Source organism: Carassius auratus, chromosome 25 (assembly GCF_003368295.1).
Source record: "Carassius auratus strain Wakin chromosome 25, ASM336829v1, whole genome shotgun sequence".
Lineage (NCBI taxonomy): Eukaryota > Metazoa > Chordata > Actinopteri > Cypriniformes > Cyprinidae > Carassius > Carassius auratus.
Window position 1 is genome coordinate 15,656,523 of NC_039267.1, and position 23,655 is coordinate 15,680,177.

Genomic DNA, 23,655 nt, shown 5'->3' on the forward strand with positions numbered 1-23,655 from the left:
ATTACCTTAATTATATGTATTTCTGCACTATGTTTGTTCTTTCTTTGCTGGTAGCTCCTAACACCAAGACGAATTCCTTGTGTGTGTAAACATTTAGCAATAATTTCTGATTAATAGTGTGTTAAGTACCAATGTAATTGCAATGGTACATATATAGAAGTACTATAGTATTGCAGTCATTGTACCATGGTAACACAAAAGTACTTTCTCATGGGGATCTGGTTTTATTTAATGTGTTTTTGTGTCCTTAGGTTTGCTGATGATGTCGACCTTTCCATCTTCTTCCTCCAAGAGCTTGACCTCCACCCCGCTCAAGTCCAGACCCAGCGTCCCCGAGCAGCGTCCTGCAGCGCAGCAGGAGCCTTGAGTCCACCGGAGACTCGACGTCCTCGCTGCTGTCACCCATCTATCATGACAGCTTTGAGCTTCAGAGGACGAACCGGAATCAGATCAGCCACGGCCCGTTCACACATCACCACCACGTTAAGTGAAGTCGTCGTACCAGACTCTCCATACAGGTGAGCGGTGCTGAGTAACAGAAATAGAAACTCACACTATGAGCAAACCAGCACACCAGTCCAAATCTAACTTATTTGCAGGGATGAGGTGGACACGACAGGCCTGGAAGACAGAGCGTCAAATGTGCAGTTCAAACTGAGTGCTTGGGAGCAGTGGATTGTGGATAAAGCCAAAGAAGAGCGTACCAGAAAGCAACAAAAAGCCATGGAGGTAAATGCACCACTGCATTAGTAATTATAGTATAAGGATATTTTGACAAAATATGACAAAAATATAAAGCTGCACAACTGTTTTCAGCATTGATAATAATTAGAAATGTTTCTTCAGCATATTAGAGTGATTTCTGAAGAATCATGGACACTGAAGACTGGAGGAATGGTGCTGTAAATAAAGCTTTGATCAAAGGAATAAATTACATTTTAAAATATATAAAAATAAATACAAGTTATATCAAATTGTTATAATGTTTCAACAATTATTCTGTTTTTACTCTATTTTTTTATTCAAATAAATGTCAGCATAATAGACTATCTTTCAAAAACATAATGTATTTTAAACAGTATTGTAGTATGTATTTCATAAAAAATAAATATTATGTTTTTACTAATTTTTAAGTTATAAAAGTAAATAATTTCTTTTTTATTTTGCTTTAATTTTTTAGTTTTGTGGAAACGTATTTAAATCAATAGTTTTTGTCATATTTATCACAGTATATGGTAAAACCTTGGTAAAATATTAGGTCTGTATTTCAGGAGCTCACGCTGATGGAAAAACAGATAGAGGTGGAAAAAGAACAACAGAAGAAGAAAGTTGTCAACGACTGCAAAATTCAAGAGTGGCTGGAAATAAAACGAGAACAGGTAATGATCTCTGTAAAACTCCCAGAAAATAGACTCATTGTCAAATTATTATTATTATATATTATTATTAGTACTATTTTTAGAACGGGGTCTGATCTCCTGAAGCCCCCTTCTCATGATTTTACTATGGCTTTGTACTTAGGAAAAGAAAGAGAGGATGTCCAAAGAGTTTCAGAAGAGCAAAGAACAGCTTCAAGAGGAGAAAAAACGTGCTGAGATTGAAAGGAAAGCTCAGGAGAAATATAAGGAGTGGCTGCGGAAAGAAGAAGCAACAAGAAACGGAGAGAAAGCTAAAAGAGAAGGTGAGTCTGTCTGGTGAAAATGTAGATTTTTTTCAAAACTTTGTTCTCATTAGGTGTGTAAATGATCATAACATTTACAATTTTAGCTGAACTGTTTCTTTAAAAGGAAGAGGCAGCCAGAAGAGAAGCAGAAGAGAGGGAGCGCAAAGAAAAAGCAGAGGAAAGCTTTAAAGAGTGGCTTGAAGTTTAAAAACAAAAGGAAAACTGAGCCGACAGTCATCAGCATCCTCAGCCGGTGAGTGAGCAACAAATTCCCGTACCGTTTAATAACTTAAGGTTTATTCTAGAAACGGTAAAATAATCATAAGAATAAGCAGGTGCATCCAGACTTTTAACTAGTAGCAGATTGTGCATCACAAACACTGAAAAATGTGTGAAGGGCGACCATAGGCCCCGGCCACTGGTAAATTATGAGAATTGTAAAAAAATATATATATATTTTGTGGCGGAAGCAAGCTTAACTTTCTTGCTATTGTGAGTTTATATCTCACAACTCTGTGTTTATATCTGGAATTCAATGCAAGAGTCTATGTAACACAATTCGGACTTTTTTCCTTGCAGTTTGGACTTTTCTTTTCTCAGAATTGTGGGTTAAAAAACTCAGAATTGTGAGATAGAAAAAGATGCATTTTACCTTTACATTTCTTTCTTCTGTGGTGGAAACTAACTTGACTTTTTTTTTTTTCTTGCTGTTGTGAGTTTATCTCACAATTCTGAGTTACGCCTCACATTTACTTTCTCTCAGAGCAGAGAGAAAAGAATCTTTAGAATTGTGAGATAGAAAAAAAGTTTTATTTAAATTCTGTGGCGGACATAAACTTCCATAATATCAAACACAAATATCCACACTGTAAATTCTGGCAAGTATGCAACATTGAGATTCAAAGCCAAACTTAATTTGATCACTTTCAGGCAACTATAACAATGTGAACTATCCAGCTCCGAGTTTCGTCAACCCTATTCCATGGAAACCCATTCATGTTCCTCAGCAAGAGCAAACACAGAGGAAAAGCTCTACCCGTAAGAGAACCCCAGGACCACCAAAGAGCCAGTCGACCCCCTGTCTCACATACAGACCTAAAGACATGATCAGCTTCGCGTGTAAGAGACGGTGACACTGACCTCTGCTGGTCTGAGACTGCTATAACCTCATCTAAAGACTTGAAGCCTTTTGTCAAGCAGGTATTTCAGATTCAGAAGACTGATATCATTCGACATAAGAGAAGATCCACCAGGAGGCTGGTTTGTGTGTCTGCAGGCCTGATTTCATCTGTGAGATGGATTTATCAGTAGATGGCAGATTCCTCATCTGTCGGTTATGATTTTGACTTTGAATGTTTGCTAACTAGGGAATATAGATTATTTTTTTGTGTCCAAATAAAACATCTTTGGAAATGCAATAATTGCCTAGCATTATTTGAGTTAAATGGTTCCATTCAAACATTTCAACATATCCATCTGTTTAAAGAGATCTTTGTTAGCTTTTAGTTAGATTTGTAAAATATTTTTGACAGTCTTTTCTGCTCACCAAGGATGAATTGTTTTAATCAAAAATACAAAACAAACAGTAATATTTTGAAATAATATTATAATGTAAAATAATAATTTATTTTATTTCAGTTTATTTTAATATAACTAATTAATGTGATGAAAAGATCAATTATGAGCTTCATAACTTCAGTCTTTGGTGTCACCTGTTCCTTCAGAACTCCTTTTAATATTCTGATTTGTTGTTCAAGAAATGTTAAAATGATAAAATGATTGAGGTATTTCACTATGGGAAGTGCATCAGATTTGACCAATCCTGGAAGCACCAATTACACCACATCTGTCAGCTGACAGACCAATCACGACAATGATGCAGGGAATTCAGCCTTCCCTTCTGTATGTATACCTGCTGCTAATGAATATGTGCAAACAAAAACTACCACCCTAAGGTTTTTTGTTTATAATATATATATATATATATATATATGTATGTATATATATATATATATGTATATATATATATATATATGAGACCAAAAGTTTGGACACACCTTCTCATTCAAAGAGTTTTCTTTATCTTCATGACTATGATTCGGGTTCGCGAATCATTTGAGTCAGTTTGGGAGTTGAAAGCGGGTTCGCGAATCATTTGAGTCAGTTCGGGAGTTCGGAGCGGAATCGCGAATCATTTGAGTCAGTTCGGGAGTTCGGAGCGGGTTCGCGAATCATTTGAATCATTTCGGAGATCGAATCATTTGTATCAGTTCGGGAGTTCAAAGCGGGTTCGCGAATCATTTGAGTCAGTTCGGGAGTTCGGAGCGGGAAAACATAAAAATTTAATAAATTTCACGCATTATACAGTGGATAACAATTAACAACAAACAATTTAGTTTACTTGGGTCCACACATTATGTTCACCTGTTGGAGCTTCACTTTTTAAGCTTTTTCAATTTTATTTCAACTGTAATTAGCATAACATTCTTAAATATGGTATTCTTTATTCATGCAATAGTCAAGTGTTTGTGTGCCTAAATATTATCTGCATGCACAATAATAATAATAATTAAAAAAAAACACAATATACTATAATGCAAGGGTTTTCGATCTGGGGTTCAGGACCAAAGAAAATGGGTCCACAAAATAATTTACACCATATTTTCCAGACTAAAATCATATTTTTGAATCTTCTGAGATGTGCTGAATTATTCCAAAGTAACTTATATAATGCATGTAAAGTCAAAAAGCCTAAGCACAACGTAAACATAAAAGTGGGCACTTAAAAGTTTCTATATATATAATTCTCACTCTCTCAAGTCTGTCTGTACACAGTAGCATTGTCTGTACCTCTGTGTTTTCTACATTTCAGGATTAGGTTCACAGAAACTGAGATGGCACTGAGATTTTTTTGGTTTCTTTATTTGACAAAAGATATATTGCTTGTAACTAATGGCACTATAATTAGTTTTTTTCTTACAAAATCTTACATTATTGTTAATGACTGACAGAATGTATTTGTAATTGCCAGTAACGTTACTAATACTTACCACTAGGTGTCAGTAGTGTTAACGTTACCAGTAGAGTGTGCAGATTATGAATCAGAAGTTAAACTTCGGAGCGGGATCCCGAATCATTTGAATCAGTTCGACAGTTTGGAGCGAGATCGCGAATCATTTGATTTAAAAAATGGGGATAATTTAAAAAAACTAAATGAATAAATAAAACAATCATGTGTTCATTATACTCCAACCCACAATAATTTTAAGCCTTAAAATCTTGTAATTCTGAGGGTGTCCTTGAAAAATCTTCTCTGCTAGGGGTCCCTGGCACCAAAATGTTGTAAATGTCCAGGCATCCATATACAGCAGTCTGGTGTGGAAGGAGGAACTGTCCTCTTCACCAACTGCCCTGAAACACAAATATATTCACAATGCTCATTTTTACCTCTGTGGTGAAGATATAATCAGAAAATTCTGCCTCTCTTCGGAGCGGGTTAGCGAATCATTTGAGTCAGTTCGGGAGTTCAAAGCGGGTTCGCGAATCATTTGAATCAGTCCGAGAGTTTCGGAGCTGGATCATGAATCATTTGAATCAGTTCGAGAGTTTGGAGCGGGATCGCGAATCATTTGAGTCAGTTTGGAGATCGTGAATCATTTGAATCAGTTCGGGAGTTCGGAGCGGGTTCGCGAATCATAACACTCAATTTTACCTCTCACGGGCCAGGCCCAAAGAGCCACTATGTCTATGGGCTCGATGAAAGATCTACCCCACTTTTTTGTGAGAGGCGGTCTCTGCGCAGCAGGAGAGGCCAGGGCTGGTGGCACATGTGTCACATTATCTCTATCAGCCACAGCTTCCCTGGTCAGTTCAGGGTGATCAGTATAACTGCATTCCCTTACTCTTTTTAATGTAGGTAAGATTAGACTCAGCAGAGGAAATACATAAAGCTGTGCATTTGGCCACGGGTGCACTAGCACATCCACAGCCATAGGCGCACCTTCTCTCGCCAGCGAGAAGAATAATGGGCAATGCATGTCTTCCTGCGAGGCGAAGAGATCTACAGCCGAACCGCTCCCACAGCTGGCTCACTACCTGAGGGTGGAGAGTCTATTTTCCGTAAAGGGGATTCCCCCTGGACAGGAGACCCGCCCAAACATTCATTATGCCCGGGACATGCTTTGCCTGTAGTGACTGGAAATGTTTTGTGCCCCACACAATCAATTTTCCTTCCAGATTGTGAAGCTGAGGGGAGTGTGTGCCCCCTTGTTAATTCATGTATGCCACTGCCATTGTGTTTCTGATCTGATCAAAACGTGGCGGTTCCTTAGGAACTATATAAAATGTTTTTATACCAGAAACACTGGCAACAGTTCCAGGAAGTTAATACCTGCATTCTGTAGCGGGACAGGCAATTTCCCTTCACTATTCTCCTCTCACACACTGCGCCCCCTCCTGTGAACAAGCATCCGTCCTCTGCCACACATGCTGGAACGGCTGGAATCAGCTGCTTGGCAGGGGAAGTGCACGATGGCAGTCTCTTTCCATTATATAAATCTCTCTCTGGGCCCTGGACCTCCTGCTGTGAAGGCCAGTCGAAGAGAGTTTGGCAGCTGCTCTCCTGCACACTTCAGTGAGGTCCAGGTCTCCACCTTATGGAAAGTGTGATGAATTTGTTCAGGATTTTTTGATGAATTGAAAGATCAAAAGAGAAGTCTAAATCTTTGTAACAGTATAAATGTCTCTACTGTCAATGTTAATAAATTGAATGCATCCTTGATAAATTAAGGGATTTATTTATCTACATCAATTTTAAATAATATATACATAGCATTTTTATTAACTCAATTGCTTTAAGTATCTATATAGAATATTTATGTTAAAATATATATATATATATTATATATAAATATATTATATATATATATATATATATATACATATATATATATATATATATATATATATATATATATACTATTTAAAATCTATTAAGTTTTTACGACAAAAATATAACTAAATATTTAACATTTGTGGAAATAATAAAAAATTATTATTTCAAATGCACAATTTGCTAAAATGTTGGTTTTTAGTTACAAAAAATACCCAAAACCCATTTGCATGCATATAGCAACATTTTTTATTTTTTTAATGGTCAAATATTCACATTTCCTTTAAAAAGAAAAATAAATTGTCCAGTTACACATTTACATTTTGATGTAATTGAGCATAATTTTCAGATCAACCAGTGTTTGTACTCAAGGTAAACTGTCATGGTGTAGTTTAACAAAATACTTTTTCTGAGTCAAACAGGAGGAGTCATTAACTGGCTTATCTGCATTTCCCCGAGTCAACCTGTGACCAGACACAAAGACCTCTGACCTCTGAACCAGGCCTAGAGCCAAGCACACAGATGTGTGTATTGTCCGGCGAGCAGCAGTGCCTCGTGTTCACTTCAGCTAATGATGTGTGTGTGGGTGTGCATTCACCGTTTACACACATTACTGTAGATTCCAGCCCTCCACGTTCACATAAACACACTTTACTGGAGCAGACACACTGTAAGTGCCACTGCCTGTTCTTTCTGTGGTTTATAAGACTGAGTGACAGATGGATCTGGAGTTTGTCTCATTTGTTACGAATGTGACCGGTGATTGTGTGCAATAGAGCAAGACGGTGTACGTGAGTTATGTGTTTATATCCTGTTCTGCTGAGCAAAGGTCACCTTTCAAGACAGCAGCGCTGCTTTGTGTTTGATTTGTAGTCTAGTGCTTTCTTAGAAGCATATGTTCATATCTTTTCTTTTTTACTTGAGAATCATGCTTAGATGGCTAAAAGGCTTTCTCATACGTAAAACGTTAAATATGCACGTTTTCTTTTCCAATAGATTGCAATATCTACAAACAAACTGCGACGGGCAGTGGTGCAGGTGGGCAGGCGACTGGACGTCTCACCTCCAGACGCAGGTAGACAGGGGTGTGTCTGTTTGCATTTGACTCAGTGTTTCACAGAAAACAAGGGACATGGCAGAAAAAATGAGTCAATGTTGAGTTAATGCTGTGTGACGAGGTCAACGCGCTTTGTTTGGGCAGTATAGTGACTTCTTAATATGCGATTTTCGTGCTAGCTTCCAGAAAAGGCCTGTCTTCAGAGAACTGATTGCTGATATGGTGGAAATAGCACTGGAGCTGTGACTTTGGTGCCCTGAATGAATCATTTCAGGGTCTGTGGGTCACGATCTGTGAGTATTTAATGCAGAAATGCAGTCCACAGGGCAGGAGGAAGAAGACCGCTGTAACTTTCTGTTCAAGATCATCCTGATTGGTGACAGTAATGTGGGAAAGACCTGCGTGATCCACAGCTTCAAGTCTGGGCTCTTCAGTGACAGCCAGCACAACACTATTGGAGTAGACTTCACCGTTCGCACGATAGACATCGATGGCAAGAGGGTGAAGGTGAGCTTGAAGTCAGCAAAGATCTCTTCTTATAAAGGCTGTTTAGGATTGAATGCATATACATCATTCCTCCAGTCTTCAGTGTCACATGATCCTTCAGAAATCACTCGAATATACTGATTTAACTATATGAGTCTCTACTGTCTATTTTTAGTAATTTACCACATTTTTCCTGAATAAAATTATCCATTAATAAAAAAAAATTAAACATTTGAACGGTAGTGTATATTGTAACACAAGATGTCCATTTTAAACAAATGCTGTTTTTTTTTTATGTGTATATATATATATATATATATAAAAGAATCCTGAAAAAAGTAAGGACTGGAGTAATTATGCTAAAAATTCAGATTTGATCACAGGAATAATTTTTATTTTAAAGTATATTCAAATAGAAGCTGTTATTTTAAATTGCAATAATATTTAACTAAATAAGTTATTTTCATTATTTTATATTAAATAAATACAGTTCAGACATTTATTATTATGAAATAATAGGAAATTAACTTAAATGAATACATAAAATTACATAATGTATGACCGGTAATTATATGTATGTATTAATTTCATGTATTAAAAAGTTTATTTCATTTTTATAGGCATTTCATTTAAATTTTTCTACAATAAATATTTGTAAAAAAATTATAAATAGTTCAAATGAATTTAAATGAATATATATAATGCATTATTATTATATTTAAATATGGTAAATATATCAAATATATCAATACAATTATATATATTGTGTGAGTGTGCATAATTCAATCAATACACAAAATACAAAAATAACCCAGATATTTTTCTATCAAAATAGAATAATACAAATATATTGTGTGTAATTTAAATCAATACATAAAATGCATTTTATCTATTGATAATAATAGTATTAATATGTATATATTGATTTTAAACATTTTTCTGTGAAAATAGAATCATGCATACAGAAGAATTAAAGAAATAAAATAAGAATTAGACTTAATGTAGAGCTATCTATATGCATTCTTCATGTTTGATTTCAGACGTTGACTGCAGATCTTTTGGCTGTTTCTGGGTAAATGTGAGCACAGTTTGAGACCGTGATCTCTTCAGTAGACGTGAGATTACTGGAGTGTTTTTCTAAAGAGCCTCCACTGAGTCTCACTGCTGTCTAGAAGAGACACCTGAGATTTTCAAGAGATGTATTTGTGATGGTGTCTGTGGATCTGTGTGATGTTCTTGAGATCAGATGCAAGTCTGGGACACGGCAGGACAGGAGCGTTTCCGCACCATCACACAGAGTTACTACCGAAGCGCTCACGGCGCCATGATCGTGTACGATCTGACCCGACGGCCCACCTTCGAGTCTCTGCCGCACTGGATCCAGGGTGTGGAGCAGTATGGAGCCGCCAACGTGGTCTTCGTTCTGATAGGTCAGAGCTGCGAGTCACTAACCTTTTTGTCAGCCAGCTGAACCCCTTTGACATGAAATATTTACTTGAGCTCCCCCTAAGGTTTTAAAAGACAATTCAATCATTTAAGACATTCACATGGGCAATTAATGGTCACATGATATGCAGGTAAAATTATTATGCTAAAAATAAATACATATGTATATTATATAAATAAATACTTTTTATAAAAATATATATTTTTTAACTTTTATACATTCGACTTTTTGACTTCCAATTGCATAATAATAATAATATATATATAAATACAATAAAGTTTATTGCATTAATCACATCCAAAATAAGTTTTTTGTTTACATAATATATGTGCGTGTACTGTGTATATATAAATACATTTTTATATAAATATCATTTTTCTTACATATATACATGCATGTGTGTGTATTTATATATACATAATAAATAAACACTTTACACACACATATATTATGTGAACAAAAACTTTTTTGGGATGTGATTTAATCATTTGACAGCACTAATACATACATATATACACACATTATTTTACAGCAGAATTTTAAAATAAAACCATTTTAGTATTTTACAGCAGAAATATATATATATATATATATATATATATATATATATATATATATATAGTATGTGCATGTGACCTTTTTTATGATTTAATTTATTAAATTGACAATCATTCATTTTTTTTTTTTTTTTTTACTTAGTTCTTGTCCCATTTTTCTTTGCAGTGTCTTTTTTGAAATCGCTATCATTGGCTATTTGAATCAAATCTTTGAAAACTATTCAGGATATATGCTTGAGGCATTTAGCAGCAAACAAACTTGATATTCATAATATATTTTCTGTGCTGCAGGTAATAAGTGTGACCTGGAGGCGCAGCGGCAGGTGCTGTTTGAGGATGCATGCACGCTAGCGGAGCAGACAGGTGCACTGGCAGCGCTCGAGACCTCGGCCAAACAGCATCACAACATCGAGGAAGCGTTCGAACTGATGGCACGGGAACTCATAGAGCGACACGGAGGAATAGTCCATCAGGACAGCCAATCAGATTCACCGACCGTTTTCCTGCACTCAGACTCTCATCCAGTAGATGAAGGAGAACATCTGGAGAAGAGGTCATGTGACTGCTGACTGGCAAGCGACAGATTTCAAAATTTTGGAATCTTCCATTTTGGAAGGCTTCCGATGTAATTCACTTCAAGTTATTTTAAGTTATGCTGGTCGAAGTGCTATTTGGTTATCATATTATTTTAATTTATAATCATAAACATACTGTTTTGTTGCTCAAACAGCTTTACCGTTTACCACACTTTGTTATTCCTGTAGATATTTATCCATAGCGGCTAATAAATAGGAAATTCTGCATATTGCACACTATAATTACTAAAAAGCTGTCATATATTTCAGTTTATCTCAATCTTACAAATGTCCGTTACAATTAAGAAATCTTTAATATACACTGTGTCTACACTTTGTTTATATGATGAGAGGATTCCTTGAGAGCAACTACGACCTTAGCAACTTCAAAACTCCGGTGTTTTAAGCGTTGAGAGGATTCCATCGCCTGATTGGCCACTGCGTTCCAGAAATCAACATTTATCTCTGTGATTGGCTAAACTGCTCAATGCTGAAAAAACAAAGTGCCATTAGAAACCTTTGACACTTTGCTGAGTGCGCGCACAAATATGGTGCGCTTAAAGCTGCGGTAGGGAACTTTTGACGCTCTAGCGGTTAATAAACAGAACTGCTTGCGTCTTGTGGAAGAACATCGTAGCTGGAACTACTTCTCTCTGTTTATGTCTATGAAGAATCACAAAGGTACTGGGTTACTCCGCCGCGGTACCCCCGAAGCAATCTAAAATAGTCCGAATATAAACACCTATTATAGGTGCACCCTAGTGATTCAGGACAAGCTAAAAACACGGTTTGGAAAATGGATTCATGGTGTACTCGCTTATTATATACATTTTTCTACATATTGAACACAAACAAAGTTACGGAGCGCAGCTCTGATTGGTTGTTTCTTAACGGGAGCGGATGAATTTCTGCAAATGGCAATAGGACACTGGGAGGAGCCAGAGGAGCTTGATTTTTTACACAGATTATCTGTCTCATATACTAACTGTCAGGACATAATGACAGGTTTAACAAATATATTTTTACAAAAGTTACCTACTGCAGCTTTAATATTGTGCATATGGTGTAAAAACAAATTAGACATCTCTGAAAATGTAGATGCATTTAATTAATTATTATAATGAACATGTATACAAGTACAATATTACAGATGACCTCTTGTGGGACATTTATTCTGCAGTCGGTTGTGTACAGTACAATTAAATGCATAAAACGTTACAAACAGTACGTCATAAATCCCTTCTTTGTTTTTTCGTAACACTTAATATATTTAAAGTACTAGATATGAATTGAGGATTTTGTGCGTTCAAATTTTAAACAAACCAAGAATAATCACGCAGCTTGTTATTGCTCACTGACAGCGTTGTCCTACGAGTCAGTTCACGCACGATTGCGCTTTTTTTGTAAAAGTTGGAACTAATTTTAACTTGAATTACACCTGAAAATACAGTACGACATGATGCCCAAAACACCCGACTTGTGTACATAAGACAATTACAAAACAGCACTAACAAAACACAAGTATACGAACTGTGTGAACGATGCTTAAGAGGTACTGTGTTAAACAGCAAACCAAAGTGTTCACATTTACACAAACTGAGGTGTATGTGAACTTTAATGCCAAATATATCAGAGAACAGACACATTTCCACCTACTGGAGGTAGTATAGCATCATGGATGAATGTGTTTCCTTGCTGCAAACGTTTAACCTTGTGTTTGTAAAAATATCTCTTTCAATGCTCTGTCAGAGCTCATTAAATTTACCCATAAGCCACTTGAGATCCCAAATAGTGCACTTGATTTCGGCTTGTATAGAATGTAAACGTCTTCCTGCGAAACTCATTCAAACGTGAAGTGCTACATTTCACAATAGTTTTTGAAGAAGAAGAAGAAGGGTCACTGCTTAGAAAAGATTGAGCATGAAGACATGCTTTGGGACAAGGTGTGACACTGTTAACCCACGGGGCAAAGCACATCAACACAACAAACACGAACCAGTTCAACAGCAGACTGCAGTAACAGTAAAGTGGATGAAAAACACTGCATCGAAAGCTTGGCATATTTTTTTAATAAAACTCTATTATGATAAAAAATTGACTATGTAACTGCATAAATATATAATTAATTAAAGCCTGTTTTGCTTTAGTGTAAAAAACTTTTTTTTTTTTTTTTTTTACAATTGATGTTACTTGTGCAACTAAACATTGCATCTTTATTTCTTAAACTTTTTCTTAAGGTGTTCTGCAAATTTTTGTAGGGGAGATCCAGTCATTTTGTGTGAATATACCTGATAAGGATTTTCACATGAGGTCTAAAAAGCTCCTCGTACAGATTTTACAACCAGGTCACATAGATTTGCTGCACTGACCAACAGAAAGCTGTTTGGTTTATTATATTTCCAACAGCACAAGAAAAAAATAAAATAATTTTTTAAAAAATATATTTATGTAAATATTTTTTACCAATATATTTTTGGCCATTTTGTCTATTTTTTTTTAAATATATTCTAAATGTAAAAATTCAATTAAAAAACATTTTTTGACCTCTATATATTTCAGTCTAAGAAAATGCATTCACATATGTTGCATTTAAAACAAAACGTGATTTGTTATTTATAACACGTGCAAACATATAACACATTAGCAAGGGACAATTTAAAATGCTCCAAAAAATACAATATTGCAATATATAAAAATATTAAACATTATTAAATCATTATAAATTTACCATTTGATCTCTTATAGGATATCCACAATTATATTTAACTTAAATGTAGGCTACTGTAAGATTGGAAATTTATTTTCTTGCCCCTGAAATACATTTATAAATATATTTGGGTATATATTTATTTTAAGAATCTATTTAATTGAAAGTTTGCAACATATATGTAGCATGTATTTTAGCCACAGAAACATTATTATATATATATATTATATTTTCCCAGTGTGATATCACCTTAAGAAAAAGTGTAAGAAATAAGAAATGTTGTATTGTATGATATAAAGTCAGGTGAATTGGAAGATATGAAGCTGCCTTTGTTTTACTCCAAGCAGAAATGGGCCTCAGTCAATTGTATGCTTGTGCAGTTACGTATAAGTCTATTTTTAGCTGCGCTTTATAGATTGCTACACTTTTGACAAATTTAATTAACATATGTGATATTTAAAATTAAAATCATTTCAGATGAACAGGAAAAATAAAATGGCTCGAAAATCGCCAAAAAGAGGACATAGACAGGAATTATAATTAGGATTGATTTCGTTTCGACAACTGCAAAACAATTAATTGCGGTCAATCGTTAAAAAATCACGTACATACTATGTGTGTATTAATTGTTTTGCAGCCCTATTCGTGACTCATGGCAGGTAGATGTGGAGTAATTAATGATGGTTTACTGCAGTGACCAACCCTCCTGCTGGAAGACCAACTCCACTCCGTCCCGAACGTCATGAACGATGAAGGAGGGCTGCGTCAGACTGGGGTCGAAGCGGAAGTCCCGGTGACCGTGGAAGATCCGCTGCTCTGTGACCGTCTGCTCGGGGTCCGAGGGCAGGTCCTGGTGATCGCGGTTGTAGACGCCCGTGCAGACCAGGATGGAGCTGCAGCCTTCGGGCAGACAGTGATCGAACGAGCCTCCCACCATCACCCGTCCTGAACCTTTGGCATCGTCGGACGCTTCACTCTGCAGGTCTCCGGTCACCTGACTGCTCAAGCCGCCCTGCGCCTGCGCACGGGTTCGATGCATCGCTTTGAGGTAGCGGTTGTACAGGTTTGCACCATAAATATCAGCCATCGGGTTGTCACTACGAGAAAGATACACACGCATCAGACATTTTTACCGGTTTAAAAGTTTCAATAATTAGATTTTTTATGTTTCTGAAAAAAAAAAGTATTTTCTGTTCACCAAGGCTGCATTTATTTAATGAAAAATACAGTAAAACAGTAATATTGCATAAACAGTGATGTTTTTTGTTTGAATATATTGCTAAATGTAATTTATTCTTGTGATGCAAAGCTGAATTTTCAGCATCATTTTTCCAGTCTTCAATGTCACATGATCCTTAATCCTCTAATATACTGATTTGCTGCTCCAGAAATATGTTTTTTTATTATTTATATTGAGCACAGTTTTTGCCGCTTAGTGTTTCTGTGGAAATGTCACACACTACCATTCAAAAGTTTGGGGTTAGCAGGAGTTTTTATTTTTTATTTATTTTTTTAGAAAGAAAATAATACTTCCTTTCAGCAAGGATGTGTTAAATTAATTAAAAAAGACAGTAAAGTCTTTTTTTTATTATGTAACAAAAGATTTCTATTTAAAAAGAATTCTGTTCTTTTTTAACTTTCTATTCAACAAAAATTCTAAAAAAAAATCATCATCTTAGACTGATTACTGAAGGATCATGTGACACTGAAGACTGGAGTAATGATGCAGAAAATTCATTTATTTTACATTTTTATAATATTTCACAATATTATCATTTTCACCAAAGAAATGCAGCCTTGGTGAGCAGAAAATACTCTAAATATTCTAAACTTCTGACCAGTGGTGTATGCTATGGATTGAGCTCAAGGTCAGTTAAATTTGACCATTCAGTCTTCAAAACATCAAATCCTTTACTCACCCAATGGCGTAAAGTCTCTCGACCGGTCGGGTCCAGCCCAGTTTCTCGGCCTGTTTTCTGATGAGCAGTTCAGCGTAGTTGTACGTCACAACACTGGGCTTCCCGATCAGAGCCTCGTACTTCAGCTCACAGCCTGTTATCTTCTTATAGATGCTCTCCAGACACACGAGGAACATGCCGTGTCCAAATCTAATGACAAACAAACATCATTCCTTTCTAGATTTAACCACCATTTAGCCATTGGATTGAAAAAAATATCTTCCTGACACTGACCGAGGGTTTTTGGCTTCGGCCATCCACAGTAGATCCATGTTGCAGGCCAGAACGGGGATATGTGGGTAATGCAATGATGTCACAGGGTTTCCTGGCCTCCCATTGGTCAAGAGCACATCAGTGATCAGTTGTAAGTTGGTCTCCCACCTGATAGGCTCGCCAAACAGGACGACAGCTGTAAAGTGACGGTAATCACAGATAAGAATGGACACAGCTTTCCAGAACAAAGAGTGAAAGCAGTGGAGTGAAACTGACCATCTATTGGGGGCAAATCCATAGATGGGCGAACCTGGGGAAGTACATTATATGGTCAGTCCTAAATGGTTAAGATTAGGAATCTGTTCAAATAGTGGGCTAATACAGACACATATTCAAATATAATTTTTTCTACTCACCATGTCTTTAGGTCTGCGATTGTGATCCACTACATCCAGGAGAGGATTCGCTTCCCTTAACATGTCAATGGTCACAACGTTCTTGAAACCTACACTGGAGGTTATTAAAAACAAAAACAAACAGAAACTATACATATTATATTATAAAATATATGTCAGAAAAGTGTGTGTGTGTGTTATAATAAATTATTAACATTTATAACATTTATAATATATATATATATATATATATATATATATATATATATATATATATATATATATATATATATATATATATATATATATATATATATATAAAATATTTATTTGTAATAATTTTTATTACAAAAATTATATATATATATATATATATATATATATTTGATACTATTAATTATAGTAATTATATAGAATTTAAATATAAAAATAATTATAGTAATAATTATTACAATATTTAAATAATAATAAATAACTATAATTAAAATATACATTTATTTTTTAGAATTATAATTATTTATAACTATTATGTAATTATATTCCTCAAAATTAAGGTAAAGAAGCATACTTGTGTGCAACTTCCACGATGGGTCCCTGTCCGGACACCAGCACACACAGGTCATGGAACTGAGTGAAAACCCGCAGAGGACTGTGGGACAGCACCACCTGGTCTGGTGACACCTGTGTGGAGAAATGTAAACAAATCACATGTTATGTGTGGGAGGATGTGACTAATTGTGGTTTCACCTGTCGTCAGGTGTCTCACCTCAACCTCCAGAAGGTGAGACAGCTGCTCGGCCTTGGTCTCTCGCAGAGAGTTTCCCGCATTTGTCACAAACACCACAGGAACCCTGTACTTTCCATCGCCGTCCACCAGGTTCCTAAAACACTGTTTGGCTGCAGGGATGGGTGTCCGTCCACGTACCAGCACCCCGTCAATGTCAAACAGAAGCCCAAACAAGCTGCACTCCTGTTCACACACATCCTCATCCATATCAACTGCAAGTTTTAATTATTTCGTTAGCACTTATTGTGACCCTGGAGCACAAAACCAATCTTAAGTCGCTTGGGGAGGATTTATAGAATCATCATAGCTATCAATACACTGTATGGGACAAAAATTATAGATTTTTCTTTCATTCCAAAAATCATTAGGATATTAAGTAAAGATCATGTTCCATGAAGATATTCTGTAATCTGTAACCTTGGTTTTCCTAGAGGTTAAATGTCTTGATCAAGATCACAATGGTGATAGTTTGAGCAGGGATTTGAACCTATGACCTTCAAGTTACAGACCAATTTCAGGCCCAAACTAAACAATGATGCCACAACATCTTTAATGACAAGGAGCTTTATTCCTGCTTTAAAACTGATTTCAATATCCTGCAAAAGGAAAGCGAAACCTTAAGAAAGTCCACTCACATTCGCTGTACTATTTAGGGGGAAACATCCCACAAATCCAGGTGAAAGTTCATGTAGATCAATTGCAAAAGTTTCATTCTCTTGCCAAATTTCAAAGGCTGTGTGTCAAAACCATAGACTGCTTACCTGGCCATCGTTTCTGACTGTCAGATGCTTTTAGACACTTTTTGTGCATTATTGCCATATTTGAGAATCAGATGTGCATTTTTGTTGCTTTTCTTTTCATTAAAATGTAATTAAAAGTATATATGTGTAAAATTGTATATGCAATTTTATTTATATTATTAAAATATTACATATAATATATATATATATTTTAGATGTGTCTATTTATATAGTACTGTATTTTTGCATTTAAAAATGTCTATAAATATCCATATATATTCATATAACATTTAAGTATAGAATATTTGTTATTATATTATATAAATATCCATAGAAATGATTTTAATATCATATAATATAATTACACACAACTGTGTACATACACATGATTATAATATGTGCTTTTTTGGACAGAACATTCTTTCTAGATGGCTCAAAACAACACAAGCCTAAGGGCACATGACATTTCTCGTCTTGCTGTGGTTTGAGGTGTTTGTTGGCTCATTATTATTATTGAGGATTAAATTATGAACGATAATAATAATAATAATAATGAGCGTGTACTCACTGTGCTATAGCGGCGTCGCGTCTGCGCAGAAACAGCTGCATTAGTGACTTTCCTGCTCAGTTTCACGCCTCTCCACCCGATTCTAAACATATTCAAGCGGGGGAAAATCTCTGCCATGTTTTTCTTCGAAATAAACGAGGAAGCAAGACAGTGCTAAAACTTTGACCTGTGCACGACTCCTCCTGCGTGGCAAAGCATTAGCTCACATGCTATCAGCGGCTGTCAAACATGTTTTTCTAGATTTGAAGGCTACATAGGGGATCCGTGTCCACGTGCAGTGTGTGCGTGTGTGTCCGCAGGAAACAGTGGGTAGAACTCACGTCAGGCTGCGTCGCTGTTGCGCAGACTCTGCATCGCAGGGTACGCAGTCAGAACGCGCTCGATTAAACACCGACACTTCCGGTTTGTAACTGGCGTGTTTTAAAAGCGAGCGTCGAACACACACACGCCTGCAGAAGGTAACTATTCGTGATAAACACGAGGATATTATTATAAAAATGATTTAATTGTGTGAGCGTGTGTTAAGTATTGAAAATGCTGGCAGATGTAGCTGGTTAGTTAAATTATTAACTACCGTTATTTATGCTATTCTGGTTTTATTCGGCAACATTATCATTGCACATCCGACAGGGTGATGAACACATAAAGTGACTGAAGTTATAATCTAAGCAGTTGCAGTGATAATCAGATAAACGCAATAAACGCGTTGTTCGTTCAAATTTCCCACCGCGAAGCGTCACTGTTTCCATGACAACTGACTGAACACACCCGTATGTAAACAAAAGAGCTTCACTTTAGGCTGTTTTTATGAATATTAATATATTGCTGGTTGTCTTTAAAGTACTCTAATTTTAGATTAAAGTTTGATCGGCTACAGATTATTATATTAGAAAAAAATCACCTTAAAAATGGATATGTGTAACAATGTAATTTTAAATAATTAATTTGTATTATTATTGTTCTTTTTTCACGTTTTTTTTTTTTTTGAGTGCATCACATTAAAGTCTTTTTATATATATATTAATTTAGGCCATACTCTGTGAGGATGGATTCTCCTACAAAACAACGTAAAAGGTAAATATATGTATATGATAAGATTAATGATTATAACAAGGTTGGGGATTCGATTCCCCGGGAACACATGATAAGTAAAAATTGATAGCCTGAATGTACTGTAAGTCACTTTGGATAAAAGCGTCTGCTAAATGCATAAATTAAATTATTAAACTTAATGATAATAACATGTTCTAATATATAAATTCTTATAACATTATCTGAAATCCCAAATGCCCCTCTTTCTCTGTTTGGGTCAGTGGTGAGTCTCCGCTGCCCTCGGTCTCTGAGCGTCTGGCGTATCTGCGGCCGTCCCGTGAGCTGCTGGAGTTCTACAGGCAGAAGGTGGCACAGTTTGATGGAGAGCATGAGGACCTGCTGCAGATGCTGGAGAAGTACAGGAGCACCGCGGAGGAGCAGGTGATCTCCTGTCTCCTGGATGATGCTCCTGCTCTGGTGTATCCTCTGTTCCTGGTTGTGTTATTGTTATGTGTGTGTGTTTGTGCAGCACAAGTTGCAGTGGGAGGTGCGTCAGCGAGAGGAGGAGATCTCAGAGCTCCAGAACGCTCTCAGTGATATGCAGGTGTATCTGTTCCAGGAGCGAGAGCAGGCGCTGCGACTGTACGCCGAGAACGACCGCCTCAAAATCAGGTCCGATGTCTCCTCATCACAGAAAGCTGAGCACAGACATGATATCTGACACTGAAGTGATTATTTTATCATCACAGGGAGCTGGAGGACCGGAAAAAGATCCAACATCTTCTAGCGCTGGTGGGTCCAGATCCAGGCGAGATCACGTATTTCCATCACGAGCCGCCGCACAAGGTTCAAAACAACACACATCAACCTTATTATAGCCATTTGTGAAGTATTATGCTTGATTTTTTTTGTTTGTTTTGGTTGTAGGTCACAGTCCCTCAGAAGAAGGTCCAGCTGAGGTCACATGAGGAATCAAAGGTGCTGAAACCGAGGCCTGTATCTGTGAAAGGTCCGCCTTCAGCTTTATTATATTTCCTATATGGTTACTAATGACTAATTTGTAGTGCTTTTATGGTGCATTGATGCATTCATCATCGTTTGAGATGAGCATGTGGCGTTTCAAACTACAGGAAGCAAGAAATCGTCCAGAGAAGGAGAAGATGCCACAAGTTCAGAGCAGTACAAGAGAGACAACCAGACGTTACTGCTGCAGGTGTGTGTGTGTCTTATGCTCAACAAGGTTGCATTCATTCATTAACTGCTTGTTTCTATCCGTTTTCTTTTTATATATTATGTAATTAACAAAAGCAAAATGGCGTCTAACATTAGCTTGCTCTGTTCTTTTTTATTCTATCTGCTAAATGACTAAATGTAAATAAATAGATGAACATCATGTGGTGGTGGTATACATATAGCTTTATTTTATTTTTTTCGTGCATTTAATAAGCACTAGCTTATCTTTTTTGTTTAGTTTTTTAATCGCTTGCTATGTGTTGAGCGGCTGCTGTTGTATGAGTCAGGTGGAGGCGCTGCAGGCGCAGCTGGAGGAGCAGACGCGGCTGGCTAAAGAGCAGGTGGAGGCGCTGCAGGAGGACAGACGCATTCACCGGGAGGAGAGACAGGTACAGCATCAGCGCGACCAGGACACAATCACAGCCCTCACCGACAAGTAAGTCTGTTCTTCCTCCTGTCTCGACAAACCCCGAGCAGCAGACCTGAGCTGGACTCTGTGTCGTGTGCAGACTGCAGCGCACGCAGAACCTGCTATACGAGAGCACCAGGGACTTCCTGCAGCTGAAGTTTGAGGGTCGAGCTCACGAGAAGAGCTGGATGCTGGAGAAGGACCGTCTGCTGCGAGAGCTGGACTCCTGTCAGGAGCGGCTGCGAGAGGAGCACAGTTTCCCCGAGCAGCCTCCGCCTCTGTCTGCAGACGCCCCGCTCCTCTCACAGCCCCAACACGAGAGCAGCCACACGCACCGGGACGAGATCCGGGTCAGACAGCTCCCATCTCCTGCTTCATTTAACTAACTTAGGTTTCTGGAATGGCACAAATGCTTAGAAAAAGTTGAAGGGAGAACTTTACAAAATTTTAATGCCAAAGACACCCAAATATGATGAGGTTATTATTAAATAATGAAGCTAGATATTTAAAACTCATTAATAATACTTAGTGAGAAAAGTAATGTGATGTTTTCAAAGGAAATAACTATTTGCCATTTACAGTACATTGTTAACGTACTAAACATTGTTATATATATAGTGTGTATATATATAAATTCCTTAAGAATATAAAAATATTTATATATATATATATATATATATATATATATATATATATATATATATATATATATATATATATATATATATTTTTTTTTTTTTTTTATATATATTCTTAAAGAATTAAAAAATAAATCTAAATTGTATGTTATTTTTAATTATAATTTCTTTGCTATTAAAGTTTTTTTGTTAAGATTTCAAATTTTTTACTTTCATTTCAAAGTTTTAGTCATTTTGTTTTATTTTTATAAATGTTTTTTACCTATTAATAAACTTTAAGGAAATGTTTTTATGCTTAACAGGAAAAAAAAACATTATAAATATCTATTTTTTATTGTTTCATATATAATATTTATACATTTTTATGAATGATGTTTATATATTTATATCATCTATTACATTAATATAATCTAACGGTATGCATATTAATTGTACAAGTAAATTACATAATTTTAAAATGTGTAATATTTTTGTGCAGGATAAGCATGCTTTAGTTGAAAACTCTTTTATGGGCAGGAATCACATTATCCTTCATCTTTTGAAACAAGATTTAATCCAGGTCTTTTTTTTTTCTTTTTCTTTTTTTTTGTCCCAGCAGGCTTTGCGTGAGGAACTGAAACAGGCTCATAAACTGGCTGACATGTACCGAGAGCAGTGTGTGAACCTGGAGACGGACCTGTCCCAGATCAGAGAGGAGGGTGACGTGGGCCGAGAGATCTTCAAAGTACACAAACAAACTCTTTCACAAGAAGATTGATTAGCCACCCTCATGAATGCTTGTACTGTTAACTTCTGTGGCTCACAAAATAGAGCAGCCTAAACATCATGCTAAAGCTCTCCTCTGTTTATAAAAAAAAAAAGTACTTTTTTCGAAGCACATGAGGTTGAGATGCTTTTGACATGAAAATCTTTTATTGAAATGTGGAGGTTGCTTTAGTGTCAAACTAAGCTTTGTTGTTTTTAGGAGCGCTCTGATAAGATGGCCAATCGTCTGCAGCTGATGACTAAACGTTATGAAGCTCTGGAGAAGAGACGTGCCTTGGAGGTGGAGGGGTTCAAGACCGACATCAAACTCCTCCGGCAGAAAGTCAAAGACGTGGAGAAATATCTCTTTAAAGTCAGTCATTTCTCTCATATATCACTGCTATTTTAGAATAAATGTCTCCGACCTTAGCTTGAGGTTTTCAGATACACACAATCAGCTAAACTGTCTGATATCAGTATACATATATATGAGACATTGGCAACTATTTGTTAGCCATTGATATTAGCATTAATTGATTAGCATTAACTGTTAATTAATTAACAGATTTTGATGGCTGTCTTTCACTAGCTGACACTCAACGTGGGCCCTGATCAAGACCTGGCGATTCTCCATGAGGTTCGGCAGACCAACAGCCGCACGGTAAAGGTCCAGAGTGAGCTGAAGAACCTGAGGGCCAAAATCTACAAACTGGAGAACGAGCTGAGATTCTGCTGAAGACCCGTGAGGAGGTTAGAGAAGATGAACGATAACCGCTCCACCTCACAACTGTGATCTTTAGTCCAGTATCCATCCTCTGAGACACATCACTGACCGAAGGATTCAGAAGAAAGCTGGACATCATAGAGCTCAGTGTTTATTTGTGCTGTTGCATTTTGTATATTAGATAAATAAAGGCTGCTTTTTGTATTCATTATGAAACTGGTCTGAGACCATCACAAACACAACAGTAGGGCCCATGTTCATTTTATAGCTTTTAAACATCTGAATCCTCTTGAGACAAAAACAATACTGAAAGAGACTGATTTCAATTGAGAAAAACTAAAACATACAGATGAATCTGATAAAAATGATTAAAAACACGCAACTGTCTTATTTCACCACAACAAAACACACACACAATATATATATATTTAAAACGTGTTTGCATAGTAGCGTCTGTTCTACTGAATTTAATTTGTATTTTAATTAATAAAAAATGCCAGCAACGAGAATTTGGTTATAAAAACAGTTGTTTTATTGACATTTAACAAATTAAGCGTAAGCATTTTTTGTACAATTTATAATAAAGCAAATTTAATGTTATTTATATATTTGTTTCTATATATATTTTTATAAACAAGTATGCGTGTATATATATATATATATATATATATATATATATATATATATACACACACACACACACACTTTAATTACAGTAATGTGAATTTGGGGGGCGAAATGTGCTCAACAGTTAAGAACATATCATGCAAAAAATGTTAAATATAATTTAAGCAACATCTAAAATATGACGTGGTGAGATCCAATCATACA

General features: G+C 36.2%; 3 protein-coding genes, 1 long non-coding RNA gene and 1 pseudogene across 8 annotated transcripts; 4 read left to right on the plus strand and 1 right to left on the minus strand.

Moving 5' to 3' along the window:
• The first annotated feature begins 257 nt into the window (after positions 1–257).
• Positions 258–3,041, plus strand: LOC113043491 (coiled-coil domain-containing protein 34-like; annotated as a pseudogene).
• Positions 3,042–6,801: 3,760 nt separating this feature from the next.
• LOC113043492 (ras-related protein Rab-19) lies at positions 6,802–11,323 on the plus strand. 3 transcript variants are annotated; one of them, XM_026202920.1, is made up of 5 exons: positions 6,810–7,224; positions 7,551–7,629; positions 7,791–8,118; positions 9,344–9,527; positions 10,393–11,323. In XM_026202920.1, the coding sequence occupies exons 3-5, from the start codon at positions 7,924–7,926 to the stop codon at positions 10,668–10,670; spliced, it is 657 nt and encodes a 218-aa protein (XP_026058705.1). In that variant the 5' UTR covers positions 6,810–7,224; positions 7,551–7,629; positions 7,791–7,923; the 3' UTR covers positions 10,671–11,323. The 3 variants fall into 3 exon arrangements, with proteins under 3 accessions (XP_026058703.1, XP_026058705.1, XP_026058704.1); XM_026202918.1 differs by having other exon boundaries at positions 6,802–7,629; positions 7,930–8,118; XM_026202919.1 differs by having other exon boundaries at positions 6,810–7,629.
• A 440-nt stretch (positions 11,324–11,763) lies between these two features.
• On the minus strand, positions 11,764–18,348 carry LOC113043494 (haloacid dehalogenase-like hydrolase domain-containing 5). The gene is made up of 8 exons (XM_026202924.1): positions 18,045–18,348; positions 16,716–16,919; positions 16,518–16,630; positions 15,971–16,064; positions 15,831–15,864; positions 15,576–15,750; positions 15,303–15,491; positions 11,764–14,480 (listed from the first exon to the last, which is right to left on the minus strand). Exons 1-8 carry the CDS (start codon positions 18,159–18,161, stop codon positions 14,069–14,071), a joined length of 1,338 nt encoding a protein of 445 aa, XP_026058709.1. The 5' UTR covers positions 18,162–18,348; the 3' UTR covers positions 11,764–14,068.
• On the plus strand, positions 15,740–16,794 carry LOC113043495 (uncharacterized). Its single transcript, XR_003275738.1, has 4 exons — positions 15,740–15,884; positions 15,982–16,070; positions 16,504–16,618; positions 16,707–16,794. It is a non-coding gene; the product is annotated as an uncharacterized LOC113043495 (long non-coding RNA).
• Positions 18,349–18,387: 39 nt separating the features above from the next.
• On the plus strand, positions 18,388–23,035 carry LOC113043493 (coiled-coil domain-containing protein 77). 3 transcript variants are annotated; one of them, XM_026202922.1, is made up of 12 exons: positions 18,388–18,502; positions 19,074–19,118; positions 19,358–19,517; positions 19,606–19,748; positions 19,826–19,922; positions 20,004–20,085; positions 20,207–20,289; positions 20,597–20,745; positions 20,819–21,068; positions 21,955–22,080; positions 22,321–22,473; positions 22,690–23,035. In XM_026202922.1, the coding sequence occupies exons 2-12, from the start codon at positions 19,090–19,092 to the stop codon at positions 22,834–22,836; spliced, it is 1,419 nt and encodes a 472-aa protein (XP_026058707.1). In that variant the 5' UTR covers positions 18,388–18,502; positions 19,074–19,089; the 3' UTR covers positions 22,837–23,035. The 3 variants fall into 3 exon arrangements, with proteins under 3 accessions (XP_026058707.1, XP_026058708.1, XP_026058706.1); XM_026202923.1 differs by lacking the exon at positions 18,388–18,502 and adding an exon at positions 18,671–18,814; XM_026202921.1 differs by lacking the exon at positions 18,388–18,502 and adding an exon at positions 18,950–18,970.
• Positions 23,036–23,655: the final 620 nt, after the last annotated feature.

Coding starts and splice junctions, on each gene's coding strand:
- LOC113043494 (XM_026202924.1), bottom strand. CDS start 18,161: ATGGCAGAGATTTTCCCCCGCTTGAATATGTTTAGAATCGGGTGGAGA. Junction 15,492..15,575: donor GCCGAAGCCAAAAACCCTCG/GTCAGTGTCAGG, acceptor GTTTGTCATTAG/ATTTGGACACGGCATGTTCC. Junction 14,481..15,302: donor GAGAGACTTTACGCCATTGG/GTGAGTAAAGGA, acceptor TCTTTCTCGTAG/TGACAACCCGATGGCTGATA.
- LOC113043492 (XM_026202918.1), top strand. CDS start 7,450: ATGTTCATATCTTTTCTTTTTTACTTGAGAATCATGCTTAGATGGCTA. Junction 7,630..7,929: donor CGTCTCACCTCCAGACGCAG/GTAGACAGGGGT, acceptor GCAGAAATGCAG/TCCACAGGGCAGGAGGAAGA. Junction 9,528..10,392: donor CGTGGTCTTCGTTCTGATAG/GTCAGAGCTGCG, acceptor TCTGTGCTGCAG/GTAATAAGTGTGACCTGGAG.
- LOC113043493 (XM_026202921.1), top strand. Junction 20,290..20,596: donor ACCAGACGTTACTGCTGCAG/GTGTGTGTGTGT, acceptor TGTATGAGTCAG/GTGGAGGCGCTGCAGGCGCA. Junction 20,746..20,818: donor ATCACAGCCCTCACCGACAA/GTAAGTCTGTTC, acceptor TGTCGTGTGCAG/ACTGCAGCGCACGCAGAACC.